Consider the following 18,434-nt stretch of genomic DNA (forward strand, 5'->3'; position numbering starts at 1 on the left):
CCTCGGGCTGTAAACCATCGAGACAGCTACTCCCTGCGCATGATCGAGTCCAGACTCTCGGTTGACGTTCAGCTAAAAATTAAGGGAGCAATTTTTACGAGAAGCTTGATAATAATGCAGCCAATCGGTGAGTTGAGAACCAAGAGAGAAGCATATTAGCAGTTTTAATAAAAATAATGTAAAGCGGTAAACACCCCAAACCCAGCTCTATGGACCTGGGACGCCGACAAACGGTCGTACACCTACAAGGCCGAAACCATGTAGGCATACAAGGCCTCAAAAACCGATCCAAAAGCAGACAAAGAATCAAACTCGTGGATTGCAAAAAAATAATATAAACTTATACAAATAAAACATAGCCCCACAAAAACCGGGACTTAATACATGCTAATACTCGACGATGAGACCCTTCTCCCGTCCCTCGCCGCCAACACCACCCAGAAAGGAAGAGAAAGAGACACGCAAGTCTCTCTCTCTCTCTCTCTCTCTCTCTCTCTCTCTCTCCTCCCCCAATGATCTTAAAACCGAAAAAAATTTGAAGAGAGCAGCTAGGGTTTTTGAAACTCAACAAAAAAACAAAATCAATGGCTAAGATTGAAAGTAAAACCAACGGCTAGGATTAAGAGATAAAAGCAATGGCTAGGATTTGATTAAGGGGTGGGGCTCACAATCTCCCCTCCTTTAAAAGAGTTTAGTCCTCTAAACTCAAACTTTAACCATCGAAGCAGACTTCTAGTAAGATTCAAACTATGAAAAAGTTCGAGCATCATCGAATTAGCTGATAAAATTCAAAGACAAACGGATTCAAGCAAAACTTGACTAATGATACTTCTAAGGGCGATGGTTACAACAAATTAAAAAAAACCAATCTTTGGTTTGTCTCAAACTCATGTCAAACATAATATAGAATTCAATACCCTTGGGTATTCTCTATTAAACATCAATCTGAGCATATATTATCATGTGTTTGTTATCATCTGACTTCAAAAGAATTTAAAACCGCAAATACATTACCATCATTGCAATCCAACAAACCTCAATTAAAATTCCCAATCCCTGTATCACTCCAAGGATGTGATGACTAAATCAAACTAGTTAGAAAAAAATACTAAAATGTCATCAGTTTCTTTCTCATCCACTGGAAATACATGTTGCCTACTAAATCACAAGACATGATTATCATATATCTAATTTTACAACCAACAAGCATTTATGAAAAATGGATAACATTAAAATTATGCACATACTCAAGTCCAACAATATCAGGGCACTCATAATTTTTCCTTATTAACTGGAGATCAAATGGCTAATAGAACCAACAAAAAATCATAAGTCAAAACTTCACTGTATATAAATAGGAACAGAAAACATTACTCATTTTGGAAACAAGTAGCCTTGACAAAAATTCCTAGCTCAATAAATATCTTTTGCCTTACTAACATCAACAATGCTATAAATTTATCATTACGTTAGCAATCGTCAAGTATTCACAAACCTTAAATTTTGTTGATTTCATTTTTTTTTTTTTTCCTCAAATCGATATTATAGCAGTACTTAAACTTGCCAAACCTCATGATTCCTATTTCCAAAAGATTTAAACCAACCAAGATACAATGTGACCAAGTTCCATAATATTCTTAGCTTTTCTCAAATTATGACATCAATATAAATCTCACCCAATTCAGCACATTTATATTCTAGGTTAGTCTTACAAGATTATGAATATCTTACAAAATACACATCCAATTGTAGAAATATTTTACATAAAAGTAGTTAAGACCATATTGAACAAGTTCTCTATAATGCACTTTGGCTAAATCTTCCTCTACAATCCTGAAAAATACCATTTAATCTTCAAGTCCTGCATAACAGTAATATCCGGAGTAGACCCAATTATATGAGAATATCTCTTAGGATACACATCTAATAAATTCAAAATTTCGCAGGTAGATAGCTATGGATAAATGCCACAATTCTCTAATTTTAAACTTCCCCAAATTGTATATCCATAGTCTCTGAATTTGGACAAAATTTCAGGCAACTCAAATCAAAATCTTGAAAGTCACAATACTTATGCGTCAATGTATAACAATACAAGAACTCAACTCTAATCATTTTCCAAACAAATCATCATAGCTGCAAATTTCTAAATCCTTTATTCTCTTTGTATCAAATGGCCATGCCAAACAATTCCAGATATAATGAAACCTACAAGATCAAATCACAAATTCTAACCAAAGCAAGAATTTCCATCAATTCAAAATATCAAAAAATAAAAACTCAAATCCTAACATGCAACTTCTGACAACAAATTAAATTAAAAAAAATGGCATCTAGAGGAATACAGCTACAACCAATCCTTTTATAGTCCCATAAAGTCAAAAATTATCAATCCACAAGATTATGGAAGTCCAAGAAAGTTAATGCAGGGAGGTAACTAAAACACATGCTGATTAATTACCAACAGTACATGACCACAAGATTTTCTTTACTAAGAATAAAGAGGGCCGCTAGTAGAATTCCCTCGAAGGGTGCCAAAACACCATGTCAGTAACAGAAGACTATTCAAAGACAAAAGCTCAAAGATGCAAATCAAAGCTACAGGTTAGGTCAAAACTGGAACCAAGGGCCACTATATTCTGCTACACATAAATCCGACAAAAAGAAGGGCACATAGCAACCAATTAATAAGAAATATAATCCCATTGTAATTTGACTTTCTAGGTTCAAGCTTCTATAACACTACAGGATTTAACTTTCTATCTAGCACACTAACATCATCAAAATTTTACTAAATCTCTCTGATACCACTAAATTTGTCACGCCCCAAACCCAGCTCTATGGACCTGGGACGCCGACAAACGGCCGTACACCTACAAGGCCAAAACCATGTAGGCATACAAGGCCTCAAAACCTGATCCAAAACAGAACAAAGAATCAAACTCAGTGGATTGCAAAAAATAATATAAACTTATACAAATAAAACATAGCCCCACAAAAACCGGGACTTAATACATGCTAATACTCGACGATGAGACCCTTCTCCCGTCCTCGTCGCCGACACCACCCGCAAAAAGGAAGAGAAAGAGACGACGCAAGTCTCTCTCTCTCTCTCTCTCTCTCTCTCTCTCTCTCTCTCTCTCTCCCCCCAATGATCTTAAACCGAAAAAAATTTGAAGAGACGGCTAGGGTTTTGAAACTCAACAAAAACAAAATCAATGGCTAAGATTGAAAGTAAAACCAACGGCTAGGATTAAGAGATAAAAGCAATGGCTAGGATTTGATTAAGGGGTGGGGCTCACAGCAGTCAAATGGAAAATACGAGTGATTCGTTCAATCCAGATATTCCACAAGATTGCACGGGAGATTAGATCCCAGAGGATTCGGTGTTGAGGAGTAAGGGATGGAATCCAAGAAGTCCAAAGTGTGGGAATTGAATGTGGAAACTGATTGAACCCAAGGACCTGTGAAAAAAAACCCCAAAGACAATTGGAGAATTCACATTCAAGAAAAAGATGGTTAAGCTTTTCAGAGGCTTTATGACAAAGGACACAGGTATCTGTGGAGCTTTGAATGTTGCACCCTCTCTTGAAGAGATTTGTGAGAGTGAGGATTTTATCTTCCCCAGCGAGCCAGCAAAAAAGAGTTATTTTGCTAGGGCAGCGGATTTTCCAGAATTGGGAGTAATGTGGACTGCGCATTCCACCATCAATAAGGAAATTATAAAATGATTTGACTGTGAATTTCCCACTTTTTTCAGTGTCCAGGAGTAGATATCATCCTGACTATGGGAGCAATCAGGTATGATCTCTAACAGATGGGTTAACATGGCCGGGGAAGCAGAGTGAAAGAGAATCTCTGGGCTATTAATAAGTTGGATGAATTGTCTAATATTTATCCAAGGAGATGTACAATCAGAGAAAAGTGTTGGCCAGAGATCTTTGAGCAATTGTCCAGCATGCCAACGGTCAAACCAAAGGGATGTGTTCGAGCCATTTCTGATAATTTTGTTTATACAGGATCGGAAGGGAAGTAAAGTAGAGTTCACTCCTGCCCAAAAGAAAGATTTGTTTCTAGGTGGGTTGTGGAAAAGGATTCCTTTTGGGCTACAGATTGAGTAATTAGAGTGAATGATTTTAGCCCAACCACTGTCTGGTTTACAAGAAAATTTCCACCACCACTTCCCAAGTAAAGCTTTATTAAATTCCTAAAGGTTGAGAATTCCCCAACCTCCCATTTCGCGGGGCCTGGTGATTCTATTCCATGCAACCAATCTGATTCCTTTGGATCCCAGGTCAGGACCTTTCCAAAGAAAATCTCTGCGAATTTGATCAATATCTTTGATTACCCAAGCGGGGAGTTTGAAGACCGACATCCAATAAACTGGGACAGTTGAAAGCACGGAATTAATGAGAGTTAGGCGGCCTCCAAGGGATAAATAATTTGCTTTCCAAGAACTGAGCCTAGATCGAACCATTCCAATGAGCTTTGCCTAATCAATACGCCTTGGTCTTCTTCCGGAAAGAGGAATCCCTAAATAAGTGAAACAGAAAATATTTCTATCATAAACAATTTGTTTTGGCACAAAGTGATTTAGAATCAAAACACTTTGTTTTGTATCCTACTTGGTGCTCTGCTTGGAATCTGAGGAAAATCATCATTTTGCAATATAATGACAATTTGCTTTCCGATCACGGGAAATGTGTCATTTGTAATATATATTGATTGATAATTTACTTTCGATCATGACCCTACTGTCTCGAGGATCTTAGAGTACTTAAATTCATTCTTTATTTGTTTGAAGGTATCTCCGAGGGTGTCTATCAATTCTTATAAAAAGTCCACTCTATTCCTCAAAAGCGCTAATACTTTTCCCAAATGCGACCCAAAACCCTCACTCTGAATTGCACTTCTTTCGGTTATTTATTTTTGGTGTTCTAATTTCGAGAACAAGCCCCGTCACAAAAATTGGCTACAAATTAAATAAGCAATCCGAGGCTCGTCTTACTTCTTAGAAACTATAGTATGTCTTTGGTGTATTAACGCTTATCAACTCAATTCAATCCACTATTCCCACATATTGGATGTCAATATTTGGGCAAAGAAATTGATAAAACTCAAAGAGATTTCTTGTGGAAGAGTTAACACGCTCAAAATGCTGGCTTGTTTCTTAGGCATACATCTATAAATCAAAAGACCAAAAGAGTTGGGGTGTCCTGATTCTACAATAATTCAACCACCCTTTTTCTTGGCAAATGGTGGTAAAAGTTCTCCAAGAACAAGATATCCTACTAGTCATCGGTGATCTCCACTAATTATAATGGGCCCAACATGATAGAATTGCTCTTTCATAGTTCCCTAAATAGAAAGCCATTCTTCTAGAAAAGGATTCTCAATTGTTGATCAACCTTTCACCAGGGAGTGGATGTAGTCTCAGAGAAGGCAGATCTACCATCTTCTGGCTAGATAGATAAATGGATGGGACTGCATCCTACGGATGCTTGGCCTACTCTGTTTTTGAGTGGCAGAATCCTTACCTCACGGTGTTCGAGTCCTATTTGTTGTCGTCCTCCGCACTCAATTACAATCTCCTTGATCTCCACACACGAGTCTCCACAATGCTTAACGAGGAGGGGGAGGACCTCAAGTCTTGGTGATGGGACAAAAATGCATCTTTTTTTAGCCAAGTCCTTCTACACCTTTTGAACGATGACAAGCTTAAAAACTCTCTCTACAAATCTATATGGAAAAAGGCCTACCCACTAAAAATTAAGTTCTTCAATTGGCTCATCCTAGACAAGAAAATTTTGACCATGAAGAATTTGGCAAATCGTAACTACAATAGAATCTCTATGACTACTTGTGTTTTCTGCCAAATAGCAGTGGAGACAGTGGATGACCTACTAGTATGCTGCCCATTCGCAGCCAAGATTTAGGGCCTTACTCAATGTTCTAAACACTCCCACTTCTAGTGAGGCTTGGACTTCACCGGGGATTAATAACATGAGAATTTTGAAGGGTTTAGGAAACCTCCTCATCCAAGCAATATGGTGGCATATTTAGCTAGAACGAAATAATCACATTTTCATTTGCACAACGTTAACGCACTTTTCAATTATTTGTAAAATTGAGTACATGCTTATTATTTAGATTAATGCAATTTCAGACTCTCATAAGGCCGATTTTGAAGAAATATTCCCAATGATCAAAAAGAGCCTCAACTTTTTAGAAACTTTAGTTCCTACCCCTAGGAGCTCAAGCATTGCTCAGAGTGATATGGACTTCGCCACCTAATGTTTCTCATATAGCTTTGTAGTCATTTCATTCACTACTGGTGGATGTATAGTATGTTCCTTCTGATCTTTTGATTTCTAGTGTTGTCTTAATCCATGTTTTGTTGTTGTTGTGATTTCTTTTTATTTCTATTTTTGTTGGGTCCTCTTTTACTTTTTGTATTATTTTTTATTTTAATAACTTGTGATTTATCCGCATAAATTATATATATATATTTATATATATATCAGTATTAATAAGAACTATAAATGTTGATAATGTTAAGTGATATATAGTTTCATTACAGGCTTATCTCAAAACAGAAGAATTTTGATAAGTCTACACCTTTACCTTCAAACAAATAAATGTTTAAAAATATCGTTTACAAAATTCATCTATATTTTTATTTATTACAAAATGATAGGAAAGATTAATTACACATATACAAAGAAAAAAAAAGTAATAAGGATATATATGTGATTTCACATAATAATTTGCAGTTAAATAATAAATTGATTTAATAAATAATTATTAAAATAAATCCATTAAACCCATTCAATTCCAAAAGGAATCGTCAAATACTTCAAATCTCTAAAAGTATAATTCTCTAAATAATCCTTCTATTTTTTTCAAACTTACTTTTCTTAGTCATTTACTTCAGATTGTAACCTTTTAGACCATTGACTTTAGGATTTATAGGGACTGACATGGCTCATTTAAAAGTTGTAGAAAGACTAAAATGGTACAATTTGAAATAACGGACTAAAAAGATAAGTTTAAAAAAGTAGAGGGGGAATTATACCATCTCTAAAATACCCCTTCTTGCAAATCTTTTATTTTTAAATTCAAACTCATATAAAATTATAAAATTACCCAAGCCTTACCCAACAACATAGCAACTTCACACATGTAAGCCCTACTCAAGTGTGAACATCACTCTTGCATGTGGGCTACTCATCCCTGGCATTGGGCAAGCGTAGGTCCATGCTAAAGGCACTTTGGGTCCTACATAAGGATTCTAGCTTGTTCTTTTTTTATTATTATTAAGATCAGTGGCTAGGTCATTGAGAAAGGATGAGCGTACGCGATTACTCGATTGGAACAAAATGAGGGACATGGCGCATGTATAATTTATAAGTGGACACTGAGACCATCTGCACACAACCACTACTAATATTCCCAAAAATATGCCATCACCCGAGATTATACTCGTCATCATGAAGGCCGTGTCTAATAGGGACCCAAGCTTGTCCCTTCGTTGCCATGCTTATGCCAAAGCACAAAAGGGGCAAGTTTGCCCTTTACATTGGTAGACTTATGCTTGAGCCTTGAGCCTCTATAATTTTGATTAATTTTTTGATTCCATGGAACTTTAATCAAGATTTAAACTTAAAACAACACCTAGCCCAATTTACAATTTCACTCTATCCCATAAATTAAAATTATAAATTAACAATTTTATCCCTACATTCAAAACAAAACTAATTATCAGCTTTACTTCCTAAGTTTGTCCCAATTAGTAATGGAAGGATAACGAAGGATATGGGTGACACTTAGCTAACCCTGTAGTAACACGTCGTAGCCCAGTTGAGTATGAATTATTAGATCATTATGAACAATTCCTATTATAATTTTCATAGGTGTATAAACCTTCATTCTTGTGTCCCAACAGAATTAGAGATACGAAAAATCATCAAACTCACTAAACATGATCATATGCAAATAACTATAATAGAGTAAGATAACAAACTACCCTATGTGTCTCACACGATTAGTTTATCTACCTTAGCCAAGGTCTTCTTATCTTATCTACTCATGATTGCATAGGATATTAACTCATTTACTTCTAAAAGAACGAATTCTTTCTTAGTGATCACTCATAATTGCTTTAAATCCGACATAGTCACCTTTCAAGGTTGGTCGTACCAAAAGGTAAATTGGGGCTAACTACTCTAATAACAAACTAGACGTTCCAAATACATGGTGATTATGATACATCAGGTTTAAGGTCTACTTATATGATCATAATCAACAATTCAAATCATTAACAATCAAAGAGAAAAAACTCAAATAATTGAATTGTTATGAGTCATGTTTGAATGCACTAATCCCATTAATGTATCTATGATATATGCTCACACTATCCTATAGTGTTCAACTGATCATAGTGTTCAATTGACACTTTTGTCAAAGCATATACCATACAAATCTTTACTAATCTTTAAAACCCAATAAAAGATTCTCTGATTTGTGAATACTAAGCCCGTTTAATGTCTTCCTTCTCATGTTATGTTATTGTAGAAGGTTTAATTTAAAACACACAGACTATAATGTTTTTAATACATAATATAATGATAGATGAGTTATTAAAAAAAAAAATTGTTTTCCTTTACTCTAAAAATTGTTAAATTAATATCATTAAATTACGGGAGATAATGCACATTTTGTGATAATCATTAGGTTTAATTCTCTCAATAGTCTTTCTACTTTTTCAAACATACCCTTTGGGTCCTATAACTTTAAAATGTAATTTTTTAGTGCTACTACTGTTTAAATTGAACCATATTAATTTTTTTAAACCCAAAATTCTAATTTTAATAGAGACTAACATGATTCAATTTAACCCGTGACTAAAAATTTACAATTTAAAATATAAAACCACATTTGAAAAAATAAAAAAATATTCAAAAAAAAAATTATTCCTAATTACTACCACAGAATCATATCCACCGGATCATCATACCTATGCACTAGAGTCCAGTTCCGAAAGTCATTGTTGCAAGTGCCAAGATATTTAAGATTTTTTTTTATTATTTATTAATAATAATTTTTAAGAACCGCGGAGCTTTAATTAATTATTGTGGCATCAAGAACTTCCGGGAGTGGCCACGTGTTTTGTAATAAAGCATTAAAACATATTCACCACAAAAATGAAAGTTCCACGTGTCTTGTTGTTGTGCGAGAGTTGATAATGCCCACACAGACAATTCGTCGAACACCTCACGAACATTCACAAATCCCAGCACCATATCCATGTCAATGTCCATTTGGATTATGCTTTCTTTACTAGAAACCAGTTTGATTTCATCTCTTCATCTCTTTCTCTCAAGATCCAAGTAGAATTGGAAGGGAGGTGGTGTTTGTAGCCATGGCGGCAACCTTTGCTACGTCTTTTTTGGTTCCCTCTGCTCCCCAAACGGAAGGTTAGCAATCCAAGAAGGGTCTCGTCTTCCAAATCGAGCTCTTTCCTTTCTGGTTCCATTTCCTTTTGCCTGGCATCTCTTTGGAGCTTCAAAGTTTGTTGCTTTCCAGGTGAGCTGTGTGGACTGTTTTGTTGATTAATTTTTTTGCAATAACTGATCTGATTTTTGAGTGGATTAGGGTTTTGGGTTTGGCTTTTGCTGTTTGGTGATTTCGTCTGATTTGGTTGTTTATGGATGAACACTGACTGAGCCCTAATTTGGAATTAGAGTAATTTCGACAGAACAATTAGTGAAGTGAAAGCTTGAGTTTTTATATGATTTTGAGTCTTTAAGTTTGGATTGTAGTTTTAAGTGATTTTGTCTAATTTGTTAGGTTATGTTTGAAGAATTACTGAGCCGTAAATTGGATTTGGAGTAATATGTAAAGAATAAGTAGTCAAGTGAAAGCTGAACCTTTTATTGAGATTCTGACAGTTTTGAGGAGTTTATTGAATTCCATACCAGTGCCATCTTCTGCCTGCTTGCTTTGTTGGCGTGATTCGTGGTGTTTTTTCTCCTTGTTTTTTTTTTATTGGAGTCCATTAATAACACATTCAATTCTCCTTTTGATTTTAAGTTCTTTAATTTCTCTATAATATATTGTTTCTCCTAAGTTTTTATACTGCGTTGTACCCATACAATGATTTCTTCTAAATTGTTAATTTATTTGTGCATTAGAACCAAATCTTAAATTGGATTAGGAAAAACATCCCAAGAACAAGAAACTAAGTGAAAAATTAAGTTTTGATTGAGATTCCAACGGTTTTGAGGGATCTATTTAAGTCCCAAGCAGTGTTTTAATATATTGTAGTTCAAATATTTGCTTTTTTTTTTATTATTATTATTCTTCAATGATGAAAATTGATATTTGAATTTGGCATTAACATTGTTATGTTTGATATTTATTCTCTCTTCTCACATTTTTGCTTTTATGGTTTATATAGGAAGCCATTGCGAGTAAAGGCCACAACCTTGCAAGAAGAAGATGAAAAGGTGGCCGTGGCAGATTCTTTTCCTGCAAAGACCTCTTCTATTGATCAGGAAGAAGCAATTGATTCTGGTGTATCAACAAGCACACCAAGCAGGGCGGAGAGTTGGATTATTAAGTTTGAACAGACGTTTAATATTGCTTTAACTGTATGTTCTTGCATATAATTCTGTCTGTCTGTATTCATTGCTTGATAATGTTTTTTGGGACTCCTGAAGTTTGAAGACTTTTCAAGCTTCTAGATTTTTCATTAATTGCTAATCAGTATTCATGAGTAATATCCTTGCAGGAGTCAATGATCACAATACTAGATGCATTCTACCACGATCGACATTACGCAAGATTTTATGTGTTGGAAACAATAGCTAGAGTACCCTACTTTTGTGAGTAATTTTATCTCTACATGCATATAAGATGTTCATATCTTTGGTTTTGTTATAAAATAAACTTATTGAATCTTTAGGATTTCATTTTATTGACTGCTAAAGTTTCCATTTTATGTTTACCTGTATTTGTTGTCTTAAAGCCTTCATATCTGTGCTTCACTTGTATGAGAGTTTGGGTTGGTGGAGAAGAGCTGATTATCTGAAAGTGCATTTTGCTGAGAGTTGGAACGAGATGCATCATCTTCTAATCATGGAGGTATATTTTTATCCGCTTTAAATGCAATGTAGAAATTTTTAGTTTAGAATGCCAGGTGTCATTTAGTAAGTTGTTTCTTATAATGTATAGGTTGCATACCTTGTCCTCACCCCCTCTCCTCTGTCTTTAGCTTTAGTGACTGTCGGGAATTGGGGGGTGGGGTTCTCATGTGTCTCTCAACCATGCTGTGGTTAATCTCTGTTTCCTGAAGGTAGAAGGATAACAATTTCTATTAATAATTCCGAGGATTCTAACCCACTTAAAATTTTTTCTCTTTAAATTAACAATGTCTTCAGGTATATCTTCCTCATGCAGTACTGAATGTTGAGGTTGAGCCTCAATTTTTGCTTTTCCTTCTCTTTACAGGAACTGGGGGGAAATTCTTTTTGGTTGGATCGCTTCCTTGCGCAGAGCATTGCTGTTGGTTACTATTTTATGACAGTCTTCATGTATATGCTGAGCCCAAGAATGGCCTGTGAGTGATTTGATAGTCTAATTTTTCTTTGCCGTATACTCCTCTCCATAAAATATCTATTTTCTATTTAGTTGGATGTGATTTAGTTTGTTCCTAATAGTTAGGGATGGCCTAAAAGATTGCGTTCATGCTCAGGATTGAAGGTCTGGAAATGTTGGAGTATTAATGCTTTCCAACATCTTAGTAGTAATATATTTCTTATAAATTTTCGTGTCAGTTGCACCATCATTTAAAATAAAAATAAACATTCTTATTCAACGTGGTTGAGTGACATGCATGTTTCATAAGATCAGATGTTCACTTTGTTACTTAATGTTGCTGGTTGGTTTATCTGCAGATCATTTTTCTGAATGTGTTGAGAAACATGCATTCTCAACTTATGACAAGTTTTTGAAACTGAAGGAAGGTGAGTGTTTTATTTGTTGATCTAATGCTTACCAATTTATTCCTTCAGTAATCTTTATGTGTAATTTATCCTAATGATTGGATGGAATTTTAATCCAAATTCATATGCTTCGCCTATTTTTATAGAATTAAGTACTCAAAATTTGAATTGCTTTATGTTTTGAATTGCTTTATGTTCTTGTGTTACGTTGTTGGAAATTAACACTTCTAAAAAAAGATGCATCAAATTACCCACATAAAATTATAATATGAGAGATTATCATTTCAAATAACCCTCATGCGCTGCTTTTGTGCAAGTTGATACCATCATAGTACAATAGATAGGATTTCTTTACTTCTTTTCTCCTTTGTGCAAGTAATATTTTTTCATTGTAATGATATAACTATTGGTAATACTTCTACATTTATTGCTGTATTTTATGATTTATTTTTATTATAAGATTCCGCTCATTGTTTTGTAGAACATGGTTTAAGGTTGTTCATGTGCTTTATCGTTCCAAGCAGTGGCTTGAATTAGATCAAATTTATCATCATGTTGCTAGCGATTAAATTTCATCTTCTGAACTTTAAAATCTAAAAAGGTGCTTTTCGAGTACTATTTCCAGATTTATAATAAAGTCTTGTTCAATATCCTCCATTTGGTTTTATTTTTCCAATTTCATCGGTGCAGAAGAGTTGAAAAATTGCCCGCTCCGGAGGCTGCTATCAAGTACTACATGAGTGAAGATTTGTATCTTTTTGGTAAGCCTTTTAACTACGACGCAAGTGCTCAGTTTGACTTTTTCTCATATTCAGTATTGATATTTATGTATATTTCCAGATGAATTTCAAACGGCAAGAGCACCACGCACTCGGAGGCCGAAAATAGGTACACAGTCCAATTACATCCTTGCTTTGTTTGAATGCCAACTTCTTGTTTGCTTTTGTCTTCGTGTTAATCCAAGTGGCTACTTTCCAAGTCTCTTATAAAATGAAACTCTTGTTCTTTCATCAAACCAACTGCAACTTCTTGTCCATTAGTACAATGCTAGCTCATGCATTCAGTATCACTCCTTATTCTATAATGGTTGTGGTTGTGTTCCACTTAAGCTCTTTCAAATAAGACTTGAATATATATATATATATATATATATATATATATCTTTTCTATTGCCCTTTGACATTTTGTGTTATTTCATGACAAATTTTTATTTTGTGCAAGCTAGAAAATTTGTATGATGCGTTTGTCAACATCCGGGACGACGAAGCAGAGCATTGCAAAACAATGAAGGCCTGCCAAACACCCGGAAGCCTTCGCTCCCCTCACTCGAACATGAATATGAACGCAGAGTCTGATGAGGATGAACCGGAGTCCGGATCTTCAACTCTGGAAGCTGATTGTGAAGGTATAATATAGACCGCATGAAGAAATCTGATATGGCCAGTGGCCCGGATGAGGAAAAGAAGCCCAATTGGACTGAAGATTATGTTATGTAAAGGCTGTTTACTTAATTCTGTAGATATTTAATTTGCTTTTGAACTAGTCAATGATGTCTAACAGTAAACATCAGTGACGTGCAACCTCCTCAATATTGAGTGGGAAGTTGTTGAGTGTACAAAAGCTTTTGTATATAGTTTCGGTATAATCTCACAATTGGTTACTTATCACTGTAAAGAAATGCTCCCATTGGTTTACTTTGTTTTTGAAAGTGTGTCGGCAATTAGAAATCTTCTCATTAATCCTCTACTTTAAAAAGTATATCGATTTAAAGTTAACTACAGTTGGCGTATTTTTAAAAGTAGAAAAACTAGTTGAGGAGTATTTTACCAAGTGATGGCGTTTTTAGTGAAGGGCCCAGTTGGGATGTTTAACTGAAAATGGTAGCGTTTTTAGTAGAGGCTGGTTGAGGCGTTTATGAGTAGAGGCCAAAAGGGAAGAGGCCAAAAGGAAAATCGTGTATTTTGGTGATTATCTATATTTTTCGGGTATGTATTTTTCATATAGGATTATGACTTGTTGGGTAATCTATCAATCTCTCTCTAATATTTTTGGAGTGGCGGGTTCTTCGCTCATATTTAGGAATCACTTAACGATTTGGTGCTTTTTCCACGCAAACAATATCTCCACAATATGAGTCCCTCTTTTTAAACATTCCGATCGAGTCACAGGATGGCGGTTAATGTCTATGACAACTAGCGTGTAAATATGTCGTATTATAAAATTAGAGTATGACGTCCCAATATGTCACATTAATTAAGTAATTAATATATAACGAAAGCAAGATCACTTACCTCCGATCAGCGTAAATCAAACATGACAAGCGAAAAGACTAAGGTTTGCCTTGAAGAAACAGCGTTTTTCGATCTATCAGTTCTACTCCGCATTGATGGGGATCTAGGTATTCTTGAAGTATGTTGATCGGGGACGCTTGGTGTTGTCTATATATAATCTTTTGCTCGTGCAAAAGGATTAACTCAGCTTAAAATTTAAGTGAGATCGTTTTCCAAAAGTGTCGATTAGAGTTAGCTTAGAATTCCATTAGATAAAGGTTATGAACTACTTTATTGATTTGATCCAGATTGGATTAATATCGGCGAGAGTGATTGAGAATAAAATTCGAACTAACGTTCTCGCCCATCTGAAACTAGGCTTGACGCTTCAGATGCTGCAACCAAATAGAAAAAAGCTAAATTCAAGTGATGGCTTTGGTTTCCGGCTGCCCTTTGGTCGCGATCTTGACGACTCAAAATTCAACAAATAAACAATCTGTCTACATTGTTGGATCCTTAAACTCGCCCATGCGTGTCCCTCCTAGCTCACTTTCCCTTGTCAAAATAGATCTTAAAATTCCAAAAATCAATTTACCTCCATTTTGATGGTTCCAACCCATTGGATTGGCTTTTCAGCAGAGACCCGATACTTAGCGCTACTACAACATCTCCCCACCAAAGTCTTTCCGCTACTATGAAAAGGATGCCTGCCCTTGGTTGGTACAAAATGATGCATCTGAGATGGGCGATTCGACTTGTGATGGAATGTCTTCACTCGCACGCTTGAAACCCATTTTAGCCCTGCATGGGCAAATGCATCGAGGCGACCTTATCGAACTCGTTAAACCGTGGCTGTTAGCGTGCTATGCCAATTTTGAACAATTGTGCGATGTGTCGATAAACCATGGCTGACTATTCTTAATTGCTTCCTCTCCGATCTCGAGGCACTCGTCAGCGAGGATTGCGACCGCAAGCTATTACCGGATACCCGTTAGGCTTCTAAGTTGAGTTGAAGCCAAGTGGAATGATACTTGCCTACGCCAAACCTACTACTCGACCCACTTCTACAAACTCCACCCGCACTATTTCGACAATTAATTCCAGCTGACACTATTTTCACTTTCCCGTCCCTGTCTTACCACTATTACTTTGACACCCACAATGCCACATCATTCACTACCTTTATGTCGTATCACGGACCTCGAAAAAATCCCGCGAACTTCCTCAGGCTTGTATTACGGTTGTGATGGCGTTCCAACTCTGGCCATCGTCACAAAATCACGCAGGGCTAGTATCGAACTATTCGTTGGTCACGATTATGAAAACCAATAGTAGAACCTGAGCACCTTGCTAAGAGCTTCGTGAATCTCGACGGAACTACGAAAATGACCTAAATCCATCCTGCCCGCCCTCGATACCTCCCGGGTTCCCGCCTTATTACCACAACGGCTAGCCACTAGAGGAAGCTCGGTTTTCATCACTTCATGGTGCTTATTTGGGTTCCCCTACCCCCGAAACCTTAAGGGTGACATGTACTGTCAATGGGCATCGTTTCCTTTGTCTTGATCGACTACGGAGTACTCACGACACATTGTATAGTCACGAGTTGCCGTGCTAAAACTAATTCGAGGACATTCCTCAGATTCAAGGTCATGATGGGTAATGGCGAATACTTGGAATGTCAAAAGTGTGTTGATGTAGATGTTTAGCTACACAATTTCGAGGTTCTTTCTTTCCTTACTTGATTCTTCCTATTCAAGGTGTAGATATTGTGACTTGATATTGGTGGTTAAGTACTTTGGGACCTATTATGGCTGATTTCTCTATCCCCTGTATAAGTTTCATGCATAAAGGAAATCTCATCTATCTATCGGGGAATCCTGCAGTAATTCCTGCATCTCCATCACAGCTTAACCGCATGCTACAAACTAATTCAGTAGCATCACTAGATTCCCTCACCATTGAACCCCATCCACCATATCCACAACTCCCAAAATCTAATGATACTAATGATCATCTAGCTGTCCAAGCCAAACTGAATGAATTTCAACCCATTTTCCAACAACCAACTAGTCTACCACCTCCACGGCCTCATGACCATCAAATACATCTACTTCCTAATGCTAAACCTATAAATGTTAAACCCTACTGATACCCCTATTACCAATAGAAATCATGTCTACATTGATAACTGAAATGCTCTGGTGGTCTCATCAAACCAAGCGAAGTGCTTCCCCTGTACTATTGGTTCAAAAGAAAGACGGAAGTTGGAGGTTTTGCGTTGACTACAATGCACTTAATTCAATCACTGTTCATGATAGATTTCCTATTCCTACAGTTGATGAGTTATTAGATGAATTAAAAGGGGAAATAGTGTTTTCCAAAATTAACCTGTGATCAGGTTATCACCAGATCTGTGTAGTCCCTGAAGACACTCACAAAACAGCTTTTCGGACATGTGATGACCACTATGAATTTTTAGTTATGCCATTTGGATTCTCAAATGTTCCCTCAACTTTTCAAGTTGCAATGAATGATTAGCTTCGTGCCCATCTTTAAAAGTTTTGCTTGTTTTCTTCGATGACATTCTAATCTATAGCATGGATTTGGACTCTGACGTGAAACATTTACATCAGGGTTTCAGTATTTTATCTGAGAATATCAACTTTGCAAAGTTATCTAAGTGTGTATTTGTTGTTCCTCGCATCCATTACCATGGGCACATTATTTCAGAGAGATGGTGTTCATGTTGATCCAGATAAAATCTAAGAAATTCTCGAATGGCCTATTACCACCACCATTACAGCTTTACGTGGTTTTCTTGGATTAGCTGGATATTATAGATGGTTCGTGCATCACTATGCTACTTTCGCCTCACCACTCACGGATCTGTTACAGTCCAACAATTTTACATGGATGCCAAAGGCGCAACAAGCATTTGACATTCTTAAAACCAAGATGACAACGCTCCCAGTGTTAGCTTTACCAAGCTTCTCTGCTTCTTTTGATATTACCACTGACGCATCCTGTACTGCAGTAGGTGTTGTGTTATCCCAATGAGGCCATCCAATCGCTTTGTTTAGCAAGAAGATAAGTCCTCGCCTGCTAGCTCCGTCAACGTATGCGAGGAAAATGTATGCTATAACAGAAGCAGTCAAAAAGTGGCAACATTATTTACTTGGCAAACCTTTAACTATCCATACAGATCAGAAAAGCTTAAAAAACATATTATCACAACACATACAGACTCATGAACAACAAAAATAGCTCACAAAATTATTGGGATTTGATTATGAGATTGTTTACAAACTTGGCCGTGACAACAAAGTTGCTGACACCCTATTCCATGTCAATCTACCTCTTTTGCCGAATTGTCAACATTGATTGCGCCTTGGGCATCCACTCTTTGAGAATTCTTCACCAACACAGATGACAGGTTACAATTCCTGAATAAAATAAGGTCAAAACCTAATCACTTTGCTCATTTTCATGTCCATGATGGCTTGATCTACTTCAAGGAAAAGAACATATATGTCCTTCAAAGTCAACTTACCACAACAATTGCTTTGTGAGTTCTATTGTTCTCAATGGAAGGACACTGTGTGATCAAAGCTACACTTGGTGGACTATCTTACTGTATTCTTCTGGCTGCGAATGAGAAAGGATGTCGTGAATTTAGTTGTTGCCCTATCAAACTTGTCACAAATATCTGCACAACTAAACTTTGCTTATGGTCTCCTTCACCCCACGTGCCATCCTTGATCATGTTTTGGAAGATAATGTTTCCATGGACTTTATCACCGCCCTGCCCAATTCCAATGGCAAAACCACAATCTGGGTATTAGTCAACAGATTAACAAAACTCACCCATTTTATACCTTTACCACCAAAATACTTAGCTGCTTACTTAGCCGTCATTTTCCTCACAACATACTTCACGAAAATACATAGCCTATCAAAACTATCGTCTCCAATTGAGATCCCATTTTCTTAAACAATTTTGGAAAGAAGCTTGTTGTATTGAGCTTGTCATTCTTATAATGTGAGATAATACGTCCGATGTGAATTGACAAGGTAGTAAATCTAACCCTCAAATGCAATCTACGCTGCTATGTCATATCATTCTCGGAATTGGACCCGCTACACACGCGCCCAATAA

General features: G+C 36.3%; 1 protein-coding gene across 1 annotated transcript; it reads left to right on the forward strand.

The window, feature by feature from the left end:
- The first annotated feature begins 3,515 nt into the window (after positions 1 to 3,515).
- On the forward strand, positions 3,516 to 13,589 carry LOC120279148 (ubiquinol oxidase 4, chloroplastic/chromoplastic-like). Its single transcript, XM_039286014.1, has 11 exons — positions 3,516 to 3,555; positions 3,761 to 3,801; positions 9,482 to 9,585; positions 10,460 to 10,652; positions 10,793 to 10,886; positions 11,030 to 11,145; positions 11,512 to 11,620; positions 11,958 to 12,030; positions 12,696 to 12,766; positions 12,846 to 12,893; positions 13,231 to 13,589. Exons 1-11 carry the CDS (start codon positions 3,516 to 3,518, stop codon positions 13,419 to 13,421), a joined length of 1,080 nt encoding a protein of 359 aa, XP_039141948.1. The 3' UTR covers positions 13,422 to 13,589.
- Positions 13,590 to 18,434: the final 4,845 nt, after the last annotated feature.

This window comes from Dioscorea cayenensis, chromosome 16 (genome assembly GCF_009730915.1).
Source record: "Dioscorea cayenensis subsp. rotundata cultivar TDr96_F1 chromosome 16, TDr96_F1_v2_PseudoChromosome.rev07_lg8_w22 25.fasta, whole genome shotgun sequence".
In the NCBI taxonomy this organism is placed as follows: Eukaryota; Viridiplantae; Streptophyta; class Magnoliopsida; order Dioscoreales; family Dioscoreaceae; genus Dioscorea; species Dioscorea cayenensis.